This window comes from Oryza sativa, chromosome 10 (assembly GCF_034140825.1).
Source record: "Oryza sativa Japonica Group chromosome 10, ASM3414082v1".
In the NCBI taxonomy this organism is placed as follows: Eukaryota; Viridiplantae; Streptophyta; class Magnoliopsida; order Poales; family Poaceae; genus Oryza; species Oryza sativa.
Genome location: NC_089044.1, coordinates 13,693,273 through 13,716,921, shown reverse-complemented (window position 1 = coordinate 13,716,921; position 23,649 = coordinate 13,693,273). Strand labels below are relative to the sequence as shown.

Sequence of the window (23,649 nt, the reverse complement as noted above, 5' to 3'; positions counted from 1 at the left end):
TAAGGCACCGCACCAGCGCCCAGAAATCATGGAACTTTCACGCGAGTAACATTCCAGTCAGCTGGCATGCAGCACATTTTGACTCTGTGTTTCCACCTCACGCCGGCAGCTAGCTAGCCATGGCCCATGGCTACCCCTCACGTAGTTTTCCTTTCCCATTCGGAATGGGGACGCCAGAGGCCGGATGCCTATCGCCCGGTTGCCACGAAGACCGGCCAGTAGCCACATGTGTAACAGTGTAAGCCAGTGATAAAGAAATAGCCCATCTTCTCGTTTATCTTTATGCTTATCAGTCAAAATTTAAATTTTTAACTTTGAATTTGGGTTTGATTTTGAGGTTTTCTTATCGAATTTTATTTATTTAGCCCTTGATTTTAAATCATTAAAAATACGTGTATAAAAGTTTTATTTATAAATTATTTTTCGTTTATAAATATGCTGTTTAGGAGCTAAAGAAAGCGATCGAGGCGGCCAAACCCAAACTCAAACCCAAAACCCCAAAAGGCACGCGCGTTACGGACGTCGTACGTACTGCGCTGGTCGTCGATCGCAGCTGCTGCCGTAGTGGAGGAAAAGGAATTCCAAAGGGCACGGATAGAGCTGATCGATCGATCGATCATCCAAGGATCAGGATCAGACCAGATCCCCGTCGCGGCCGCTCGAGAGCGACGTGCCCTCTCTCTCTTTATTTCCTGTCTCCACGTTTTCCTTAATTCTGTTCCACTTGGTTATCAGGATAGCGAGCTGGCTGTACAGTGATACACGTACGTACTACGAACGGTAAAGCATTTTTAGTTTAGCCGAATAAACTTAAATACGTACTTCCTCGGTTTTTAATGTACAATAACTGAATAACACTGTGTTGACTTTAATTAGAATGTTTGAGCATTGTCTCATTAAAAAATATACTAGTAGTGCAAATATACAAATGTATATAAGTCAACCTTAATATAACAACTTTTAGCTTTGAATATGGACACACAGTTGTCCAGATTCATAGCTAAAAATACTTATATTTTGGAGCGGAGGGAGTACCAACAAAAAGAATGACATTTACATATATATTTTTGAGAATGAATCAGACATATAATTAATGTGTTATATATTATAAAACGAACAAAGCAATATATAATAAAATTTTATATTCAGATGATTTGTACTGGCCGCTCCACGCTATGGATGCTATGGCTAGTCCACATATCAGCGGTTCTGCTTCGGGTTTCCTTGCCTCCTCAATTTGGTGCAACCCAGTAACCCACGTTTGTCTAGGACAATATTTTGTGAAAACTCCCTGACATTTTTGTTTCTCTCTCTTTTAGGGTAGTGTGGTTCTTCTAGTATGCTTACATTTTACTTGATTGGTAATCTGATCACATTCTATTTGCATTTTACATAAATACAAGGTTTGTTTATACAGATATGCATGAGTATTGTGTTATATAGCCCAAGATTTATCTATCGACCTCTTCTACGGTCTTCTCCAATTAATTTTTAGCGTAAGCATGCACGTGTGGGTGTTCTCATTTATCACATATATAGTTTTATTTTGTCTTCTAATTTTTGCCACCATGTTACTTATAACCACTTGTCAGGGTTATGGATACTACATACCTAATAGTAATTGACTAAATCTCGGCAGGATTCACCACATACCATGTCTTATACGGAAACTGACCTCGAGGGAGTTCCGGATAAGGAAAGACAACCAGAGTTCTACATGGAAACGACAAGGACTACTCGGATTGTATCCATATTGGTTTCCCTAGTTCTGCTTGGACAAGGGGACACCTATGGGTATAAATACAAGCCCCCCTAAGAGGACAGGGGGACACCCACCATGAGAGGATCAACACCCAACACAATTGACATAGAAGCCGACATACGCCAAGACATGCCGCCGGATATCGACTTCAGGGATAAGCATGGCTAGTACCATACGGTGTCTCCGGATACTGTCAGGAGAGACGAAAGCGCTATCTCTGATCTCGCCGGGCACGGATTCGAGGAGGAAAGCTACCCTGTTGTCGACTACGAGTCAGATCGTCAGACCGCCATGTCGACAACAGTTAGATAGGCTACCCCAAATATTGTACTGGTGTGATTATCATGAATAAGATCAACGACCGGCTTCGGCCAACAGGATGTAGGGTTATTACCTGACAATTCAGGGGCCCGAACCTGTATAAAAATCCCTGTCTCCGTCTCTTTTACCTCAGTCTCGCGTATACCCTAGCACCGATGATCCCCATACCATGCAAATACCAGAATTGCGACATCAAACGTCGACAGTGGCGCGCCAGGTAGGGGGACTTGGTGCTCAAGGTTCTACTACTATGTCATCCAGCTTCGTCGACAACAACGTCAACACCAACCTCAACCAGGGATTTCCTGCTTCGACAATGCTGGTGTGGACTCAAGTCGGCGAAATCGTCTTCCCGGTTTACACCACGATGCCGATCTCAGCCGGTTCATCAATGACCGGAAACGAGAACGCAGTGGTTACAACCCAGGACGACTCCATGTCGAAGGATCCTCCCGCCGAAGCGGAGAATGGAACATCGACGACATCCGAGCTCGAGAAGGATTCTAATGCGGCCAAACCTTGTCGTTCCGACAAGGACCACGAGCCGACGAGGATGACTTCCGAAGCGACAAGGTCCTGATGTCCTATTCACAAAACCAGGAAACACACTTTACAAGCCTGCTGGGTTTTTCTCAACATCCGCGCCGAAATTCGCGCCTGCAAAGAGCGTGGAATTCAGCGCATTTCTCCAACTCGTGATGTCTATTGTCCTATTCACAAGACAAAGAATCACGACCTCTCAAGCTGCAAGGTCTTTCTCAGCGCTATGAAGACGCCATCTCCTAAGGTCCAGCAGTCACACATCCCCATCAGGGATAAAGACAAGGAACAAGGAGCGACGCCAATTTCAGATCGATTTGTTGGGGTAATCGACATTAATCCCCACGAACCATCATTCTTGCACCTCCTCGAAGACTATGGATCATCGACAACGAGCGCGCCGCGGGAGGTATTGGCTATCGACGATGTCGGCACGTCAGCACGCACCAATGCGGAAGCGGAGAATCAAGTGACCACTCCGGCCCAACACATCAGAGCCGTCAACGCAATACTGAGGGAAACCCCCTACGATCCCGTTCTGAACGACGATCTCGCACGTTGGATAGAACGACTACGGGAATCAGTGGCCAACCTCGGTAACGCATTCGAAGAGGCCGCTGCTGCAGCGCGTCCGGAACAACCACCAACTGGTGATGCTAATGGTGAAAACCCTGAACAGCGGGAATCGCCTCATCGAGCCACCCCCCCACCTCGCGGCACCGGTGATCTCCGCGATCACCTAAATGGCTGCCGAGAGGCGCGACGCACACGAGATAACGAGAACCGTTCCCGACATCGCGTCTCTTCACGGCGTCACAATAATGAAGAACGAGGAGGCCATTCGAGTGAAGATCGACACCGTGATAGCCGCCATCCAACCACGATCACGACGATCGTGAACAGCGGGCGCCGGGCGATACTGGTCGAGGACGTCGCCATAATGACGACGATGGTGGAGATCGGCGCCGAGACAACAGCGGGAGACGGCGACAGGATTCTCGAGAACCCGGCCGACGTCCTCGTACTTGTGCGCCGGAACCAAGCGACCCATCGTCATCGTCATCATCCTCGTGATCTTCATCAGATAGACATCCACGAAGGACGTATGATCGCCGACAACCCACCGCCCCCAGCGCTGGGTGTAGAGCTTTCGTTCGTTCACTTCGGGATGTCTGATGGCCTGAAAGATTCCGACCTGGAGCAATAGAGAAATACGATGGGAGCACCGACCCGGAAGAATTCCTTCAGGTTTACTCCACGGTACTCTACGCCGCCGGAGCGGACAACAAGACGTTGGCAAATTACTTGCCAACCGCATTGAAAGGCTCTGCACGTTCATGGCTGATGCATCTCCCCCCTACTCGATCTCTTCGTGGGCAGATCTGTGGCAGCAATTCGTAGCCAATTTCCAAGGAACTTACAAGCGCCACGCGATCGAAGACGACCTACATGCGTTGACACAGAACCCGGGCGAATCCTTGAGGGATTATGTTCGACGCTTCAATGAGTGCAGAAACACAATCCCCGAGATCACCGATGCTTCTGTAATTCACGCTTTCAAATCCGGTGTCAGAGATCGCTACACTACTCAGGAGTTGGCAACGAGGCGCATCACGACTACTCGGAGGTTATTCGAAATTGTCGATCGATGCGCTCATGCGGATGACGCACTGAGACGCAAGAACGACAAACCGAAGACTGGAGGAGACAAGAAACCAGCCAAGGACGCACCTGAGTCAAGCAAGAAGAAAAATCGCAAAAGTGGGAAAAGTAAAGCTCAAGCGGAAGTTCTCGCAGCAGAATACGCGAACCCTCCCAAGCGCCCAGACCCACAAGGTAGCGACGCGAAGAAAGCATGGTGCCCCATACACAAGATGGATAGACATTCTTTGGAAGACTGCCTTGTTTTCAAAAAGTCGCTCGAGAAGCACATGGCATTTGAAAAAGGCAAGCGAGTACGCGTGGTCGAGAAGGATGCAGAGGCGGCTGCTCAGGAATTGGACTCAGCATATCCAGACTCTGACCTCCACGTTTCACACATTTTCGGAGGCTCCACAGCGTACTCCTCAAAGCGAGAATACAAGAAAGTGGAACGTGAAGTCTGTTCAACATGGCAAGGAGCTGCACCCAAGATGAAGTGGTGTGAACAGAAGATAGAATTTTCGGAAGAAGACCATCCCAAGACTGCCGTCATCCCAGGACGCTATCCGATCGTGGTCGAACCCACTATTCGGAACATCAAGGTCGCGCGGGTTCTCATCGACGGTGGCAGCTCAATCAACCTTCTCTTCGCTAGCGCTTTGGACGCGATGAGAATTCCACGAAGCGAGTTGACACCCACCGATCAACCCTTCCATGGAATTACTCCCCAGTCCTTGTCCAAACCATTGGGCAAAATTACGTTGCCTGTGACTTTCGGCCAAGCAAACAACTTCTGAACGGAGCAGATCACCTTTGATGTCGCTGAATTCGATACAGCGTTAACGCCATCATCGGGAGAACTGCACTTGCGAAGTTCATGGCCGTATCTCACTACGCGTATCAAGTGCTCAAGATGCCGGGACCGAAGGGAACAATCACTATTCAAGGGAATGCAAAACTTTTGGTACAATGCGACAAGCGGAGCCTCGACATGGTCGAGCAAACGCCCAGCCTACCCGCCACAACTGAGCCACCCAAGAAAGTGAGCAAGACAAACAAGACGCCAAAACCGGACGGCGTGATCAAGATCGTTCCACTCTCTAGTGCCAACCCCGACAAGACCGTCAAGATCGGGGCATCACTAAGCGAGAAATAGGAACTCGCGCTCATCACCTTCCTCCGCGACAATGCTGACTTGTTCGCTTGGCAGCCGTCCGACATGCCGGGGGTCCCCAGGGAGGTGATTGAGCATAAACTCATGGTGCGACCCGATGCCAAGCCAGTAAAGCAAAAACTGCGGAGATTTGCACCAGACCGAAAATAAGCCATACGAGAAGAGCTCAACAAACTTCTCAAAGCTGGCTTTATCAGAGAGGTACTTCATCCAGAGTGGCTAGCCAACCCAGTCATGGTGCGGAAGGCCAACGGGAAATGGAGAATGTGCGTCGATTTCACCGACCTCAACAAGGCATGTCCCAAGGATCACTTCCCTCTTCCTCGAATAGACCAACTGGTGGACTCAACAGCCGGCTGTGAGCTTTTGAGTTTCCTCGACGCTTACTCTGGCTACCACCAAATCAGCATGGCGAAAGAAGACGAAGAGAAGACAGCATTCATCACGCCATTCGGGGTATTTTGCTATGTTAAGATGCCATTCGGACTGATAACCGCAGGGAATATACTTTCCAGCGCACGGTCCAGGGCGCACTTAGCGACCAGCTCGGCAACAATGTCGAGGCATACGTCGACGACATCGTTGTCAAGACCAAGACAAACGACTCATTGATTGACGATCTGCGGGAAACGTTCGACAACCACCGACGATATCGCCTCATGCTCAATCCAGAGAAGTGCACGTTTGGAGTACCGTCGGGCAAGCTACTCGGTTTCCTCGTCTCTGGCAGAGGAATAGAGGCAAATCCCGAGAAGATCAAGGCAATCGAGAACATGAATAGTTTGGGTTCTAGGGTCGATTTTTATACATATTCTTTCTTAAAGAAACACATCAAGGGAGGCCCCGGCCTGCTATTGATTTCAATTTATTAATAAAAGAAAGAAAAGAGATTACAATCTAGAATTGCCACAACATAATCCAATGTTTCACTTCATCCTTATCTCTCTTATTCAACCTAAACAATAAAAGGAGGCATCCTTTAAAAAGTTGCCTCCGAGAGGATAAAGAAGGTGGCTTATGATCAAAGATGAAGCCATTCCTTTGTGTCCAAATATTCCAAGCCTTTAAAGGAACTAATTGTTGTCCAGATTCAAAGTAGACTGTTTTTCTTAGATTTTCTTGTAGTTCAAAATAGAAACTGGCTTTTTTTAACCTTCTCAACAAATTATCAAATCAAGAAATAATTGGCAAGTTGCTTTGTGCTATTTGTCCACAATATTTATAGTTTGTAGTTTTATTGTTTACATGGTTCTACATCATATCGTTTCATGTAGTAAGACATGAACATTGTGGAACAAATAATTGCTTAAAAAACATTGTCTTACTCTGGTTTTATAATTTTCTTTGCTTAGAATACCAGCTGTTTTTAACAAAACCGTCTTTTAGAGGAAGAAAACCATCCATCTCTTTTATATGAGAAAGCCCACCGTTTACCATTCGATACTCCTGAAGGAAAAAGATCAGTCATTTTGATGGTAGCTTCCGCTCAATACAAACATCTCATAATCCAACGGCTGAAAATTTAAAAGGTTTTCCTCCACTTTTCTTACGGCAGTACAGTAACTATAAAAAATCTATGAGACATTATACACAACACAATAATTTCATAGTCTAAAACAATCCATGAGCTAGTATTATCTTTTAACCATAATAGATCAAACTAACATTAAAGTTTAGTCGAGGCCTTATCTTTTAACCAGATCCGTCTCTATCATGATCAATCAGTGTAAACATCCGTAAAAATTAGCTAGCGGCAAAAAAAAAAACTCTCTTGATAGGCTCACAATGGACTCCTTAACAGTTCACACTATGATAGATTCATCCATCTTTGTATTTCTCTTTATATGTCGTTTGTGATATCCAGAGGCTGCAGAAATGCAAAACATGCTTCCTCCATAAAAGAAATTCAATGGAAAAAAAAAAGTAAACTTTCTAGACAAAATTGATTTTTCCTCGGAGACGAACAAAAGTTTATTTTTCTTATTAGACGGATAAAGGTTGTTTTTATCGGGCATCATCATACTTATGCTTATCAGTTTAAATTTGATTTTTCAAAATTTGGAGTTGATTTTAGGGGGGTTCATTGCATTATACTTTTTAGCCTTTGCTTTTAAATCACTAAAAATACAAATATAAAAGTTTTATTCACAAACTATTTTTCGTTTGTAAAGAGGTTGTTTGGCTTATTTTCCAAATAAGTGAAATGACGGGGCCGGAACCGAGTGGTGGTTGATCGGTTGACTAGCGAGCTGATGCCTGATGATACGCACACACCAACTTCGGCCACTGCAGGGCCTTTGCCGCTACAGTCTCGTCACGCGTACGGAGCGATCGACAAGTGGCCGCGCCTCGATCGGCCAGTCAGCGAGGAGCTTTGCCCTGCAGCTGTCCTGCTACGACTGTAGCCGCGCGTGGTGGCGAAACGTGCCGCGGTCCAAGCGTACGACTGTACACTGCCATCATCCGACCGATGCATGCAAGTACTCATCTACCCACATCGATGGTGGTCCAGCTAGCGCGTACGTACAGTTGGGTTGCATGCACGCACTGTGCTCGCGTGTTTCACGTGCTGCTGCCTGTGCTGCGTGCCGCCGCACCGCTGAATCTGAACGGCCGCGGCAGCCGGAAAAACCTGTGGCGGCCGGATCGCACCGCATGATTGGGCGCGGGGCGCTTCATTCGATCTAGTCGTGTTTACACATGCTTCACTCTCTGCACTGCTAGATTTTAGGCAGGGAGACGAGGGAACGTGTACAAATTTTTCGTGGCACACAACTAGCAAATGTCATGAAAAATTCTATAGAAAAATTGGACATGTATTTCTAATAGTATTGCTCGTATATGCAAAGTCTCATATTTAAATTCATGTAAAAATCTGTAAGAATTTTGTGTTTTTTTCATGGTTAAAATATAATGAATTTGAATATGAGACTTTATAGATACGTGTAATGCTATTAGGAGTATAAGTTTAATTATTTCTAGATTTTTTGTGACATTTGTTAGTTGGTATGAACGAAAATCTTGTGCACTCATTTGCAATCATAAATCAAAATCAAGAATCCCCACAAAATCAATATTCTAAATCAAACCATCGTCATATGGTGGTTACTAGATCAACATCCCAAATTCTAAACTTCCCACAAAATATTCACAAATCAAACTGCCGCCACACCAAAGAACGACCGTTGGCTGCATTTCGGGGAGGGGAGCAGCTACTGCCACCACACCGGGGAGGTGAGCAGCAGCCGCTGCCACCACGTCGGGGATGGGAGCGGCAGCAGCCGTTGCCACACCGAGGAGGAGGTCATGCACGGAGCAGCAGCCGCCACCGCAGCCACGTCGAGGATGGGAGCAGCCGTAGCCATCGCCATGCTGAGGAGGGAGGGCAGGGAGCGGCAACCGCTATCGCCACGCCTTGGAGGAGGGAGATGGGAGAGGAGGAGAAAAAAAAAGAGGGCGAAAACAAAGAGGTGTGCGGGCGGAGAAAAAGAGGAGAGGGCGACAAAAAAAAGTAAGGGTAGAGAAAAAAAGAGGTTTGCTCGGCTCGATTGGATAAGACCGGCTCAATCCGCATAAAAGTGTTGGTTTATTAACTGGAACCAACACCTATCATTGACCATCATATAGTTGCTTGTTTTAACGTGGGTATCGCAATCAATAACTCTAATGAGATAGAAATAAAAGGTGTCAGTTTTTAGCTGGAATTGGCACCTTTTTCTAACAGAAAATATTGGTTTCAGTTCCAATTAAAAAACGACACCTAGTTGTACACAAAGGTGCTAGTTCTTGCCATTGGTATCCACGCGGGCGTGTGTTTAGGACTGAAAAGCACTATAGGTGTCAATTATAATATTTCCAATACCTTTAGTGCCAATCCGTATGTCCCTTTTTATATTAGCGAGCAATCTGCAGGGTCAAACAGATTAAACAGTTAAGAATGTCGACGGAGGGAAGAAAAAAAATGGATACATATTCTTACGCCAAAATTTGGCATCTATAGTCGAAATAGGGAAATATTGCAAAATTTTGGAAGGTGCCGGGTTTCCTTCACTAGGCCAGTATGACCGGTGTGTGGGGCCAGTTTGACCGGCAATATGTGGCCGGTCAGATCGGTAGAGTCCAAGCCTATGTTTATTGGGCCTCGAGTTTTCTTGCTTGTGAAGGTATTTTTCGAGTTTCCATTTGTTTCTGTCCCGAGTTGGAGATGAAGGAGAGGTTACAGAAGGCAAAACCATCCCCTTTATAAGGGCTAAGGCCGATTCGATTCAAAACCACACAATATTTCAATCCCTACACAATCGAATTATTTTTTACCTTTACTTTTCAGCCATGCCTTATACTTTACCCTAGTTTCGTCCATCGTTGTCGATTTGCATCATAAATCATTCGTCTTCGTCGTGAGAGTGCGATTATCCCTTAATAGGTTTCCTCGTAAACCTTCCGTTCGCCCACGAGACGCGTGATTATCTTCAAATCAATCTAAATCGGCATCGGTGCCTGTTTTGTTCTTTAAATTGACTCCGCTAGCCAATTTAATCTTCAAAACCCATCTTGATTTAGAGTTGTCTAGATCGAGGTGGTTAGCGACCCCGTTAACACCGTAAATTTTTAGGTAAGTCTCGTGTTAGGATCGAAAAAGACGCCAACAACAGAAGGAGACAATTGGGATTTAACATCTTGCAGTGGTTTCGTTGCTAAGTACTCCCTCCGTCCAATATAAAGGATTTTGAGTTTTTTTTACACTGTTTGACTACTCATCTTATTCAAAAAATTTTAGAATTATTATTTATTTTTTTACTTACTTTATTATCCAAAGTACTTTAAGTACAACTTGTTCTTTTTTTATATTTGCACAAATTTTTTGAATGAGACGAGTGGTCAAACAGTGCAAACAAAAACTCAAAATCCCTCGTATTATGTGACGGAGGGAGCAGTATGTCGTATCTTATGTCTTTCCGTTTTCGTTCCACGTGTCCTTGCGCACTACCGTGGTTGGGTGTACTGCAGACGAATTTTTTTCATTTTCATTTTTTTTCTTTTAATATTTACAGAAATAATACATCGGCGCAAAAAATTACAAAAATAGACCCTGCCGCCCTCCACTAGGGCGGCAAGCTGACGTGGCAAACGGAGGAGGGACGGGCGGTGACGGCAGACGGGAGAGGGAGGGTTTTTTTTGCACGAAAACCCTTGCCGCGCCCCATACAAAAAAGCCAGTCCGGGCCTAGTACTTTTTGGCTGGTAATTTTTGCATCTGGGTCCCTTGCCGCCTAGGGTGGCAAGGGGCTCAGATGCAAAAAAAAAAAGTACGAGCCAAATGCTCTTTAGGGCTGCGAAAAATGCATTTAGCCCCAGAGAGCGGCAAGGGGCTAAATGCAATTTTTATAGACAGCGGCAGACGGCGTCGTCGAGCCGCCGTCTGCCACGTCAACTTGCCGCCCTCCACTAGGGCGGCAGGGTCTATTTTTGTAATTTTTTACGCCGGTAGATTATTTTTGTAAATATTAAAAGAAAAAAATTCTACTGCAGACTGTCTGCTGCCTTGATTCTTCGCAGCCATGACCCGCACATACAACACAAAGGCTCCAAAGAACATTAAAGAAAAGCCCAGAAGGCCGAGAGTATGGTTATACGCTAGCACAGTGACATCCACACAAAGGAATAAGTTCATCTGAGGTCCCTTAACTTGTCAATGAATCCGATTTTCGTCCCTCAACCAAAACCAGACACAACGGGTCCCTCAACTATCAAAACAGGTGCAAATGAGGTCCCTCGGTGATTTTAAGGGCGGTTTTGGCTGACGTGACGCCTACGTGGCTAATTTGACTCGGTCTCATCTGATGTGGCATTGACGTGGCGCTTACGTGACAATTCGAGTCGAAAAAATAATAAAACCCATGGGACCCACGTGTCAGTTCACACACAAAATAATAAAAAATGGTGGGACCCACGTGGCCCCACGTGTCATCCTCCCTCCTCTCTCTATCCTCTCTCTCCCCTGCACCTACAGAAGGGCGGAGCAGCGGCGGGCGGTGCTTAGGAGCTGAGGCCGGACCTTCGCTTGAGCCGGAATCACGGTCGGCGACACCCACACCGCCTCATCCACCCTCTCTGTCAGCTTGAGCTGCTGAGGTTGGATTGCTTGGATGGACGGCGAGGCGGATGGCGTGCGTGGCGGTCGGTGAGGAGGAAGGGGAAGAAGGGGAGGTGGCGGTGGCGGCGAGGCGGGTGTTGGTGAAGCGGGCGACGCGTGTGGCTCGGCACCTTCGACACGCCGCCGCTGCTACCTCCAAAGAAACCGATTCCGCCGCCGTCGGTGACGATGGCAGTAAAGGAGAAGGCCATCGAGCTCGCGGCGGCAGCGCCGCCGCCTTTCGTGCCCCGGCCGATGTGGCCCCTGCTGGCCGACGGCGGGAAGCGCAAGAAGCAGTCGAGCTGCGGTGGCCGCATCCCCGCCCTCAATACTTTGACGCCACTCAAACTCCATCTCCTTCTCGAGCGCGGTGGCAATGGTGGACAACGGCTTCTTGGCGTGCGCCGTGGCGATGGCGCCGGAGTCGTTGTCCTCGTCGTTGGAGCCCGCAGTCGGGCGCTCCGACTCCTCCTGTGGCCAGCCGCGTGAGCAGCCATGCGCGGTCACCACCACGGAGGCCGCTGAAGACGATGGCCCGCCGGAGAGGGAAGGCGACGGCAAGGGTGGAGGAGCAGGGCGGCAATGAACTCGTTTCTTGCACTAATGCATGATGTGAAACTTGCAGGCGTACTCTATGTGTGTGTGCAACAATGGCGTTGATGAGGCGGAGAGTTGGGAGCTACATTTGCTTGGAGCTGTGTGGCTCGGTTATGAATCAGAGGCTGTACTCTTCTTGGACTGGAAGCAGCTTCGGCCTATGATCCAATCAAGCGCATGATTCCAGTAGCAGAGGAGGTAGTCAAGGCTAGAGAGATTGTAACCAAAGGTGGGGCCGCCGGGAGTCGACCGTGCCCTCCAATCCCGGTAATCCCCAGCGAGGCCAACAGAGGAGGTCGCGGACGCGGTGGGGACGCGGAGGACGGCGCAGTGGCCCTCGGTGCGGCGGCACGGGGGGAGTCGTCGAGCCGGCGGCGACGGAGGAGCAGGGCGGCGCGCCGCCCATGGCGAGGACGCTGTCGAGGTCATCTCTGCCGTCCCCACGGCGCCCAGAAGAGACGGGAGATAGGGGTGAGAATGACATTTGGGCCCCACCATTTTTATTAATTTTGTGTGTGAAACTGACATGTGGGTCCCATGGGATCTATTATTTTTCTTAGATCGAATTGCCACGTAAGCGGCACGTCAATGCCACGTCAGATGAAGACCGAGTCAAGCTAGCCACGTAAGTGCCACGTTAGCCAAAACCGTCATCTAAACCGCCGAGGGATCTTATCTGCACCGGTTTTAATAGTCGAGGGACTTGTTGTATCTGGTTTTCCGGTTGAGGGACGAAAATCGCTTTCGTTGACAAGTTAAGGGACCTCCGATGAACTTATTCCCCACACAAAACATGCATGCTAACAGTTTGCTCACGCACGCGGCCCACACGTTATTTTTCTTTTCCTTAATTTTCAAATATACCCATTTAACCCTCATTTAATCAGTACACTCCTGTGTGGCTGTGTCCAATATAAACGTTCCAATCATTTAAATTGTGTCCATAAACATAAACCTGGTTTAATAATTTTGTTTTAGAAAAGTAACCTAAAAAAATTGTTTAGAAAAGCATGGTTTAGTGATTAGTTATGTTATTAGTTTTGTTAATTTATAGTAAAATGCAACATATGTTTTTATTGGTTTGTGTAGTGTCCTATAATAAACACGATGTGAATAAAAAAACACAATAATAAAAAATGTGTTAAAATTCTTGAGAACATAATAATTATATGATGCATCATTACCTATTTAGTTACCATGCATGTCTACTAAAATATCAAACTTAATTTTAGGTGGCAACAACTCTTTTCTGGGGTGACAGATCCTATTAACCATGGGAAAAATGATCTTTCGATGGACCATTAGATAAATAGGGAAGAAAAGTTGAAAATAAAAGGCAACATAAGAAGAGGTGGTTTCACGAGGGTAAATAATGGTACGATCAACTTCCATGCGTAATAAATAAATAATTTATTAAAAAAACATGATGCTTTTATTAGGTGGGTGCAATTTAAGTACATTATGATATACGAAGTGGTCTAGTGCATGCAAACTAGTCAGAAACTGACTAAGGCTGTGTTCGGACGTCCATTTTCCCAACCTATCTTCCTCGTTTTCCGCGCGCACGCTTTTCAAACTGCTAAACGGTGTGTTTTTTTGCAAAAAGTTTCTATACAAAAGTTGCTTAAAAAAATCAAATTAATCCATTTTTGAAAAAAAAAGCTAATACTTAATTAATCACGCGCTAATGGATCGCTCCGTTTTCCGTGCTACTGTTCCAAGTTGGGAACAACCCATAGCGAACACAGCCTAATTATGTTGAGTTAGTCGGAATGGAATGTCTCGCACACATATGAGGGCATGGCATATTTTATATATATAAACAACTGACCTTTATACATATTGTTGTATCACATACTATATTTACATATTTATTCGATTTTATTCCTTGAAATAGATAACTCATTATTGGTTAATGAATATGTGATTCTTTTATGAGACTCTTTATGTTGTTTGTTACTATTTCTAAAGGATCCCCGATCAAATATCACATGTGAAACAAATATATTTAAATGATCAGCACATGTATTAATTGATGATTATGTCTCATGGATTATGGTATAGAAATACCAAATTAATAATGTGGACACATGTTGGGGAACAATTTGTTGGATAGACCCAACATGAGACACTGCAATAGCCATATGTGTTGTGTCATCAGTAATCTCATTTAGTGTTGGTGTTGAATCCTTAGACCTGACATTATCATGGTTTCCAACATGTGTAGTAGCTTACTTAGTGACTGCTAAACGCTACTCTGTAATTAGGTAGTTACAAAAGTAGTTTTCGGGTATGCTATGAAACATGTAGTGGGATATGAATAATCAAGATGGGATTTGCCCCTCCTATGGAGAGATATCTCTGTGCCCCCTCGATGTTATTGATTATGGAAGTGCATGGCCATGCTAAAGATGATTGAGGAGTCTATCACAAGTTATATAATCTATCGCAAGTTTGAGTGAATGATTGAGCTATTAGAGGATGGCACATCTAGCCTTGAGCTTAATCGATATCATGAGGCAAAGTGGTTCATTCAAGTATACGCTAGATGTTCAGCCGATATGATCTTTATGTATGCCCGGCGGGTCAATACGTTCTGCTAGGGACCGCTGTTGACACGTAGACCGAAAAGGAGTTTTCGGGTTACAGCCGAGTGTGCATGAACCTACAGGGTCACATGCTTAATGGGCCGGAATAAGGGGATTGGATTGAGATCTAATATGAGCTTAATTCGGATAGAGATCCGAATAGGAGTCCTACGGGCCTTGGAGGCTCGAGTCATGGTTCCTATATATTCGTGAGGGGTGTGACCGGCGGATTGTATTGCATAACGTGAGAAATCCTAGCCGCCACTCCCCTCCACGAGCAAAACCCTAGCCGCGCGCGGGTGCTAGCACATCTGCGTGTGGCGTTCCGTCCCTGTACGTGTGGATACCGATAGAGGCGCCGCTACTTTGTGGTGCTGATCGGCGTGGGAGTATGGCGAGGAGAACGCACGAGGAGGAGAAGGTCAAGCTGGTGCGATCGACTACTTCCTCTACATCGACGCGCGCTACATCGCGAGGGTTCCTTCGCCTTCTTAGCGCTTTCTTCCGCTGCGCAGCGCGTCGAGTGGTAACGATCTGTAATCTAATACTTGCATGGTACCTGGGTTATGCGCTAGAAAATTTTGATTTATGCTATCGTAGCCTGCGCGTAACCCAACAGTTATTTTGTTCTTCTATTATTTGTATCATTGCATAGTCCCTTCATATACATTTTTAATATGTATAATTAACATGACTTACTTAGGTAACATCATTTTGACATGTAAACCTACATAACATCCTAATCAACGTCCAACTTAGTGAAGTTAGTTACGACATGCTATTTTGGCTTTTGTTTGCAAACACTTGACAAGTTTATGCACCGAAATAAGCGATTTACAATTTGATATGCTAAATCACACCCACTTTGAAAGTTCTTGTATCTATGGTACAATTTACTCATTAACAAACATTTTTTTCATAAAACTGTAAAACATAGGATTACTGAATTGAATCAAATTGTATTAACTTGGGTTTTGTGTTGCAAATTCTCCAAAACCTACTGTTTATTCACTTTGAAAAACCATAAATTTGCAATGCAGTTGCGTGTGTATAGAAAATCATACCCTTAGGTCCCCTTTGAATCAAACGAAAAATATAGAAATACTAGAGGATTTGTATTCTATATGAGAAAATTATTCTATCAATCTTTTGAAACAAATGATTGATTTTCTTAAAATTCCTATGGAAGGGGCTTTCCTAGAAGAATTTTGAAGGAAAAATAAGCATAAGGTGAGACCTCTTGTTTTCTTCTTCTCATGTTTTCTTTTTCATATGTGCCAATCAATTAAAACTTTTCACACTTCCCAGTGTTTTCAAATCCTATAAAAATCTAATAAACATGACATCCTATTTCTACATCGTCTACTATCGAATGATTAATTATCCATAAATGTGAGAATCCGTATAAAGAGCTACTCTCATTTCGCAGCTGTTTGAACTATCATCCGTGTCAAGGACATTACCTGATTTTTTTTTCTTTCAGGTTAAAATCAGGAGATCGCACGCTATCATCCACTTCCTGCGAGTGTATTTGTTCAACAAGTGCATGGTGCAAGCGCCGCGCGCGCGCCCGAAACGGATCGTAGCGTAGGCCGTTTCCGCATGCGGCGCCCCGCTCAATATTTTACCAGAGAGATTAATTGGGAAATCGTCTTGTTATGTTGTTTTGGAAGAAGTGCAGTTTGCATTTCAAATCACCAAAGAGAGCAAAACTAAATCATGTAAGTTTCTATGCAAATTTTTTATACAGACCTACCATTTTGAAAAAAATCGTTGGAGTGTACCGAGTTGTTTCCACAAGGGTGAATATGACTGAAGAGGGGCCTTCTCCATTGAACCTTCGTCCATAGGGAATAAAACAACCGGAAACGGTCATGAAAAGTGCTTAAACCATTCCCGTTACCATTTCTTTTTCACGGAGATGGTATTGCAACGGTAGAGTTGGAAACTATAACGATACAATACAACCGGAACAACAAAAAAATATGAAAAGGGGGATTAACGGAATAGAGCATTGGAAATAACGTATCATAGAGGTAACCAAATCATAGTAATGTTTGCACAATGAATTAATTTTATAGATGTACTAGTAAAGTTTCAAAGAAGTAACGAATGTGAATAATAATTCGTAACAATATTATAATGACAAAAATTCTCGTATAATTTAATAAAAAATACAATGTAAATATTAAACCTTAGTGTAGTTACAGTTATCGTCGACATAAATCTGCAATAGTAATAACTTGTACGTCTTCCGTTTCATATTATAAGAATTTCTAGCATTGCCTATATTCATATAGATGTTAATGAATCTATACATACATGTGTATATATTAACATATATATATATATATATATATATATATATATGTGGGCAATGCTAGAAAGTCTTATAATATGAAACGGATGGAGTATAAATCTTCCACGTAAGGCCTTCTCCATCGCCACCAGCACAGTGGCAAACGCAGACAATGCATGCAGATCGCCCACGCACGGCGGCCTGCATGCACGTTATTCTTCTTTCCATCCATCACTCCTTTGTGACTGTGAACACCGACATATATAAACGTTCCAACCATGCATTTAAATTGTGTGCATAATATAAACATGGTTTAATAATTTTGTTTAGAAAAGCCTGGTCTAGTGATTAATTATGTTATTTGTTTTGTTAATTTATTGTCTTGTGTAGTGTCATGCCACACGATGGGAGTAAATTACTTATTCATGGAAGTTGAAGCAAATTGTAAAACATATGACTACTTGAAGCAAATTGTATTAACTTGGGTTTTGTGTTGCGTATTCTCCAAAACCTACTGTTTTCTTCATGTTTAAAAAAGAAAAATCTTAGTATATTCCATTGAGCTAAGGTCACTTCGCAGCCGTTTGAACTATCATTCTTGTCAAGGATATTAACCTTAATTTCTTTCTTCAACTGCCAAGGATATTAACCTTAATTTCTACTTCCTCCGTATTTTAATGTATGACGCCGTTGACTTTTTAATCAACGTTTGACCATTTGTCTTATTCAAATTTTTTATGCAAATACAAAAATACTTATGTAATGCTTAAAGAACATTTGATGATAAATCAAGTCACAATAAAATAAATGATAATTACATAAATTTTTTGAATAAGACGAAAGATCAAACGTTTGTTAAAAAGTCAATGGCGTCATAGATTAAAATACGGAGGGAGTATTTTTCAAGTTAAAATCAGGGGAGCACGATTCCTAATGCTGATGGAATCGAGCTAGGTCGCACGAAATCGTCTGCATTTTGCGAGTGTAGTTTACACCCCCCGGGCCGTGCATGGTGTCTCGTGGGCCACTTGTTGGGTTGCATCCATCCATCCAACCAAACCAGGCGCCGGCCCAACCACCCGCTCTCTTCAACCATCCACCGCGCCACGCGTATACGTACCCATGGTCATGCGATCCCCTGTTCTCTCGCGCCCGCGCGCCCCTCGCGAATCCCCATGTTTCCCCCACAACGTCGCGCTCGCGCCACCACCACTCGTGCTACTTATATCCGTACTCCCACCCACCCCGGCCTAATGCGTCGCGTGCTCAGAGTCATCACGTACCGAGGCCGGGTAGATCGATATATCAATGGCAGTGTCGGATCATCATTGCGGCGGCGGCGGCCGGAGCTGGCGGTTCGCGGTGGCGTGCGGCGTGCTCAGCCGGTGCGTCAAGGCCGAGGCGGCGGCGGCGGCGAACGGTCGCCACCGCCACCACCCCACGATGCTCCTCATGCCGGGAGCCGACGTCGAGCCGGACGTGAGGGAGGAGGCGGCGGCGGCGGCGCAGCTGAAGATCATGTACGGCGGGCGGATGCTGGTGTTCGACGACTTCTTCCCCGCGGGGGGCGCGGTCGTCGAGCTGGTGCGCGCCGCGGCGCGCGCCGGGCAGGACGTACGACGCGCGGGCGCGGCACGGCGGCGAGTCGGCGACAGCCGTGGGCTCGACGCTGGCCTGCCGGTGGTGAGGAAGGTGTCGCTACAGCGATTCGTGGAGAAGAGGCGTCGCATGCGGTTCGGGGCGACGGCGCCGAACCTACTCGCCATTCGCCGCCAATGCTGCCGGCAAGGACGCCGGGATCAGGCCGCACTGACGACGCCGCGTTCCACTGAATTCGAGCTCCCTTCCTTTTCTTTCGTGTGACCAAGATTCGTTTGGCTTTTGATTCGAATCGTACGATTCAAGGCCAATTTACTGGCTTGTCTAGAAGTATATATGGCTTAGATTGCAATAATTTAGGATTGAGATTGGTGAAATCGTCTTGTTATGTTGTCTTGGAATAATACTTTTGTTTTTTTTTACCTTGGGAAGAATAGTTTTGTTGGCATTTCAAATTACCAACGAGGAGTAAAACTAAACCATGCAATTTTCTACGCAAAATTTGATACAGACCATAGAATTAAATCGTCGGAGTTGATACAGCGCTCTAGTTCTTCCCACAAGGGTGAAAAAGCCTGAAGAGGGGCCATCTCCATTGGACCTTCGTCCATAGGGATTAAAACGGTAGGAAAAATGCTTAAACCATTTCTGTTACCATTTTTTTTTCTCGGAAATGATATTGGAACGCAAGAGTTAGAAACGATGACAATATCGATCCAACCGGAACATCAGAAAATATTGATTTAGAGTTACTTGTCCTTCGCCCCTTTCACGGGGTTATATATTTATACTCATAGGTCCATTTTCATAAGGGACTCATGGAGATAATCTTAGAAATCTTCGGTATAGTACTGGGGCAAGTCTGAATAGAACTCTATGGCCTTTGTATTTGTCGACGTTTGAGATCGTGACTACGGTATTTGGATGGTATGGGGATCGTTGGTACTAGGGTATATGCGAGATTGAGGTAAAAGAGATGGAGACAAGGATTTTTATACAGGTTCGTGCCCCTTATCTGACAGGTAATAGCCTTACATCCTGTTGGCCAAAACCGGTGTTGCTCTTTATTCATCTGGATCACACAAGTATAATATTTGGGATAACCTATCTAACTGTCATCAACTTGGCGGCATGGATAACCAGCTCGTAGTCGACGACATGGTAGTCTTCCTCCTCGAATATAAACCTGTCGAGATCAGAGATGGCGCTAGATCTCTCTTACTGATCTCCGTAGACACCAGATGGGGTATGTCTAGACTAATCTCTAATGTCGATATTTGGCCACGTATTGGTTTGTGTGTATGTTGTGTCTTGTGGCTTGTCCCCTCTCCTTCTAGGGGGCTTGTATTTATACCCATAGATGTCCCCTTGTCCAAGTAGAACTAGGGAGACCAATATGGATACAATCCGAGTAATCATTGTCGTTTTCATATAGAACTCTATTAGTACTTCCTTATCCGGAACTTCTTCTATATACGAGGTTTGTTCCGTATAAGACTTGGTATATGATGGGTCCTACCGAGCTTAGTCGATTACTATTGGGTATGTGGTATCCATAACCCTGACAGTATTCTTTATTTATTTGGGATGCTATATCTATAATTTGGTGTGGGAGGGGGTCCATTCTATGGAAATGAGGTATTCTATACATGAATTATATTTTTCTGTTGTTGCTAGGGTATACCATATTTTGTACACTGACAAGAGTGTAAGTTTCTAAATTTACAATGTAAATGGATTGCAAATGTAGGTAAATAATTTATATAGTGTAAAAACGATTTAATGATTTTTAATGGAAAATATAGTGCCATAAATATAACTATTCCCAAAGAAAAATACGGAGAACATATATATTTCATTTGAACTAGCTTTCATATTAGCTTTTCAAGTCCTACACTGTCCTAAAATATAGTGTGGTCATGTGCTCTCCATGCATGGCTACGATTGGCACGAGCTTGTGTGTGCTTCTTCTTCTACCAGTCATTTATGGTTGTCCAGCCATGCTAACTCCACCAGGCACGATGTTCACAAGAACAATATGTAGGCACAATGTTCACAAGAATAGTAGGAGAGGAGACCATCACTCAGTTAAAACACGAGTTGTTTGCACCAATTGTGTTGTTAGCCGTTTCATTGCATTTGCATGTGTTGTTAGCCGTTTCATTGCATTTTGCATGCAAGTCGCCCACGCACGGCCTGCACGTTATTCTTCTTTCCATCACTTGATCAATACACTACTCCTTTGTGACTGTGAACACCAACAGAAACGTTCCAACCATGCATTTAAATTGTGTCCATAACATAAACATGGTTTAATAATTTTGTTTAGAAAAGCCTGGTCTAGTGATTAATTATGTTATTTGTTTTGTTAATTTATTGTCTTGTGTAGTGTCATGTAACACGATGGGAGTAAATTACTTATTCATGGAAGTTGAAGCAAATTGTAAAACATATGACTACTTGAAGCAAATTGTATTAACTTGGGTGTTAACTGTGTTGCGTATTCTCCAAAACCTACTGTTTATTCACTTTTTTTAAAAAAAAACATTAATTCACAATGTTGTTGTGTGTATAGGAAATCAAACCCTTAGGACCCCTTTGAATGAAAGAAAAAAATATAGAAATACTAGAGGATTTGTATTCTATAGTAAAAAAAATTGTTTAAGTCCTCTAAAATAAAAGATTGATTCCTACCAGTTTTCTTAAAATTCCTATCGAAAGGGCTTTTCTATGAGAATTTGGGAGAAAAATAATCATGAAGTGAGACCTCAGGTTTTCTTCTTCTCTAATGCTGTACTATTTCCTATGTGCCATTCAAAAAAAAAGTTTCGACACTTGTCGGTGTTTCTAAATACTATAGAAATCCAATGGACATAACATTCTATTCCTAAATACCGAAATCCAATGTACATAATATTTTGTTTCTACATGTCTAACATAGAAAAAAAATAGTTCACCATAGATGTGAGAATCAGTGTTAAAATTTAAACCCAGGTAGACAGGTTTAAAAAAGAAAAAATCTTAGTATAATCCATTGAGCTAAGCTCAATTCGCACGACATCGTCCGCTTCTCGCGAGTGTAGTTTACATCCCCCCGTGCCGCGCATGGTGTCTCGTGTGGCCACTTGTTGGGTTGCATCCATCCATTCAAACCAAACCACGCGCCCCACCACCCGCTCTCTTCAACCCATCCACCGCGTACGTACGTACTTATATCCGTACTCTGAGCACGCTGCGTCGCGTGCTCAGAGTCATCATGTACCGGGGCCGGGTAGATATCGATCATGGCAGTGTCGGATCATCATTGCGGCGGTGGCCGGAGCTGGCGGTTTCGTGGTGGCGTGCGGCGTGCTCAGCCGGTGCGTCAAGGCCGAGGCGGCGGCGGCGGCGGCGAACGGTCGCCGCCACCACCACCACCACCACACCACGATGCTCCTCATGCCGGGAGCCGACGTCGAGCCGGACGTGAGGGAGGAGGCGGCTGCGGCGGCGCAGCTGAAGATCATGTACGGCGGGCGGATGCTGGTGTTCGACGACTTCTTCCCCGCGGGGGGCGCGGTCGTCGAGCTGGTGCGCGCCGCGGCGCGCGCTGGGCGGGACGACGACGGCGCGCGGGCGCGACGCCGGCCTGCCGGTGGTGAGGAAGGTGTCGCTGCAGCGGTCCGTGGAGAAGAGAAGTCGCAGGCGGCTCGGGGCGACGGCGCCGTACATACTCGCCATTCGCCGCCAATGCTGCCGGCAAGGACGCCGGGATCAGGCCGCACTGACGACGCCGCGTTCTACTGAATTCGAGCTCTTCCTTTTCTTTCGTGTGACCAAGATTCGTTTGAATTTTGATTTGAATCGATCGTACGATTCAAGGCCAATTTACTGGCTTGTTTAGAAGTATAGCTGGCTTAGATTGCAACAATTTAGGATAGAGGTTGGCGAAATCGTCTTGTTTTGTTGTCTTGGAATAATAGTTTTGTTGGCATTTCAAATTATCAGCGAGAGTAAAACTAAACCATGTAATTTTCTATGCAAAATTTGATACAGACCATTGAAATAAATCGTCGGATCAGATGATACAGCACTCTAGTTGTTCCCACAAGGGTGAAGAAGCCTGAAGAGGGGCCATCTCCATTGTCCATATATAGGGATTAAAACGACGTAAATGTAGGTAATAATAATTTATATAGTGTAGAAACGACGTAACGATTTTTAATAGAAAATACTCCCAAAGAAAAATACTGAGAACAATATATGTTTCATTTGAAGTAGCTTTCATATATATTACCTTTTCAAGTCCTACTCTGTCCTAAAATATAGTGTGGTCATGAGCTCTCCATGCATGGCTATATATGATTGGCACGAGCTTGTGTGCTCCTTCTTTCTACCAGTCATTTATGGTTGTCCACCAGACCGACATGGAGGCCTCCGTTTTTGAAGGCTATTACCACATCATGCATGCTCGCTAGTGCCCGTTAGCCATGCTAACTCCACCTGCAGGCACGATGTTCACAAGAACAATATGTAGGCACAATGTTCACAAGAATAGTAGGAGAGAGAAGGAGAGGAGACACAATCACTCAGTGAAAACACGAGTTGTTTGCACCAAGAATTTGTCTATTACCAACGATAGAAGGCCAAATCAGCAGACTGTGACTAATAATACTGAGTTAGAGCATATTTAGAATGTAATCCGCACAAACAGCAAGTGGTAACGAGGCATGCTACAGGTGCGAATAACCTCTATTTGGATATATATTTTTGTTCATTCACTATTTTCTATTCATTGCATACTTCATCTATATTTTATATTATTTGTGTGTATAATCACCATCATTTATTATACATTTGATTGCGCTCATACATATCTAGGTGACATCATTCAAATATGTGTGCTTGTTCCTAATAAATATCCAACTAAGTAGGATTAACTATGTATTTCATCCGTTTCACAATGTAAGACTTTCTAGCATTGCCCATATTTATATAGATGCTAATGAGATTCAT

At 44.6% G+C, this 23,649-nt stretch overlaps 2 protein-coding genes across 2 annotated transcripts; both read left to right on the top strand.

Moving 5' to 3' along the window:
* The first annotated feature begins 3,960 nt into the window (after positions 1-3,960).
* On the top strand, positions 3,961-5,061 carry LOC136353539 (uncharacterized). The gene has a single exon (XM_066304546.1). It carries the CDS (start codon positions 3,961-3,963, stop codon positions 5,059-5,061), a length of 1,101 nt encoding a protein of 366 aa, XP_066160643.1.
* Positions 5,062-18,363: 13,302 nt separating this feature from the next.
* LOC107277359 (protein TIFY 11f) lies at positions 18,364-22,440 on the top strand. The gene is made up of 2 exons (XM_015758149.2): positions 18,364-18,669; positions 21,946-22,440. Exons 1-2 carry the CDS (start codon positions 18,364-18,366, stop codon positions 22,438-22,440), a joined length of 801 nt encoding a protein of 266 aa, XP_015613635.2.
* The last annotated feature ends 1,209 nt before the right edge of the window (positions 22,441-23,649 follow it).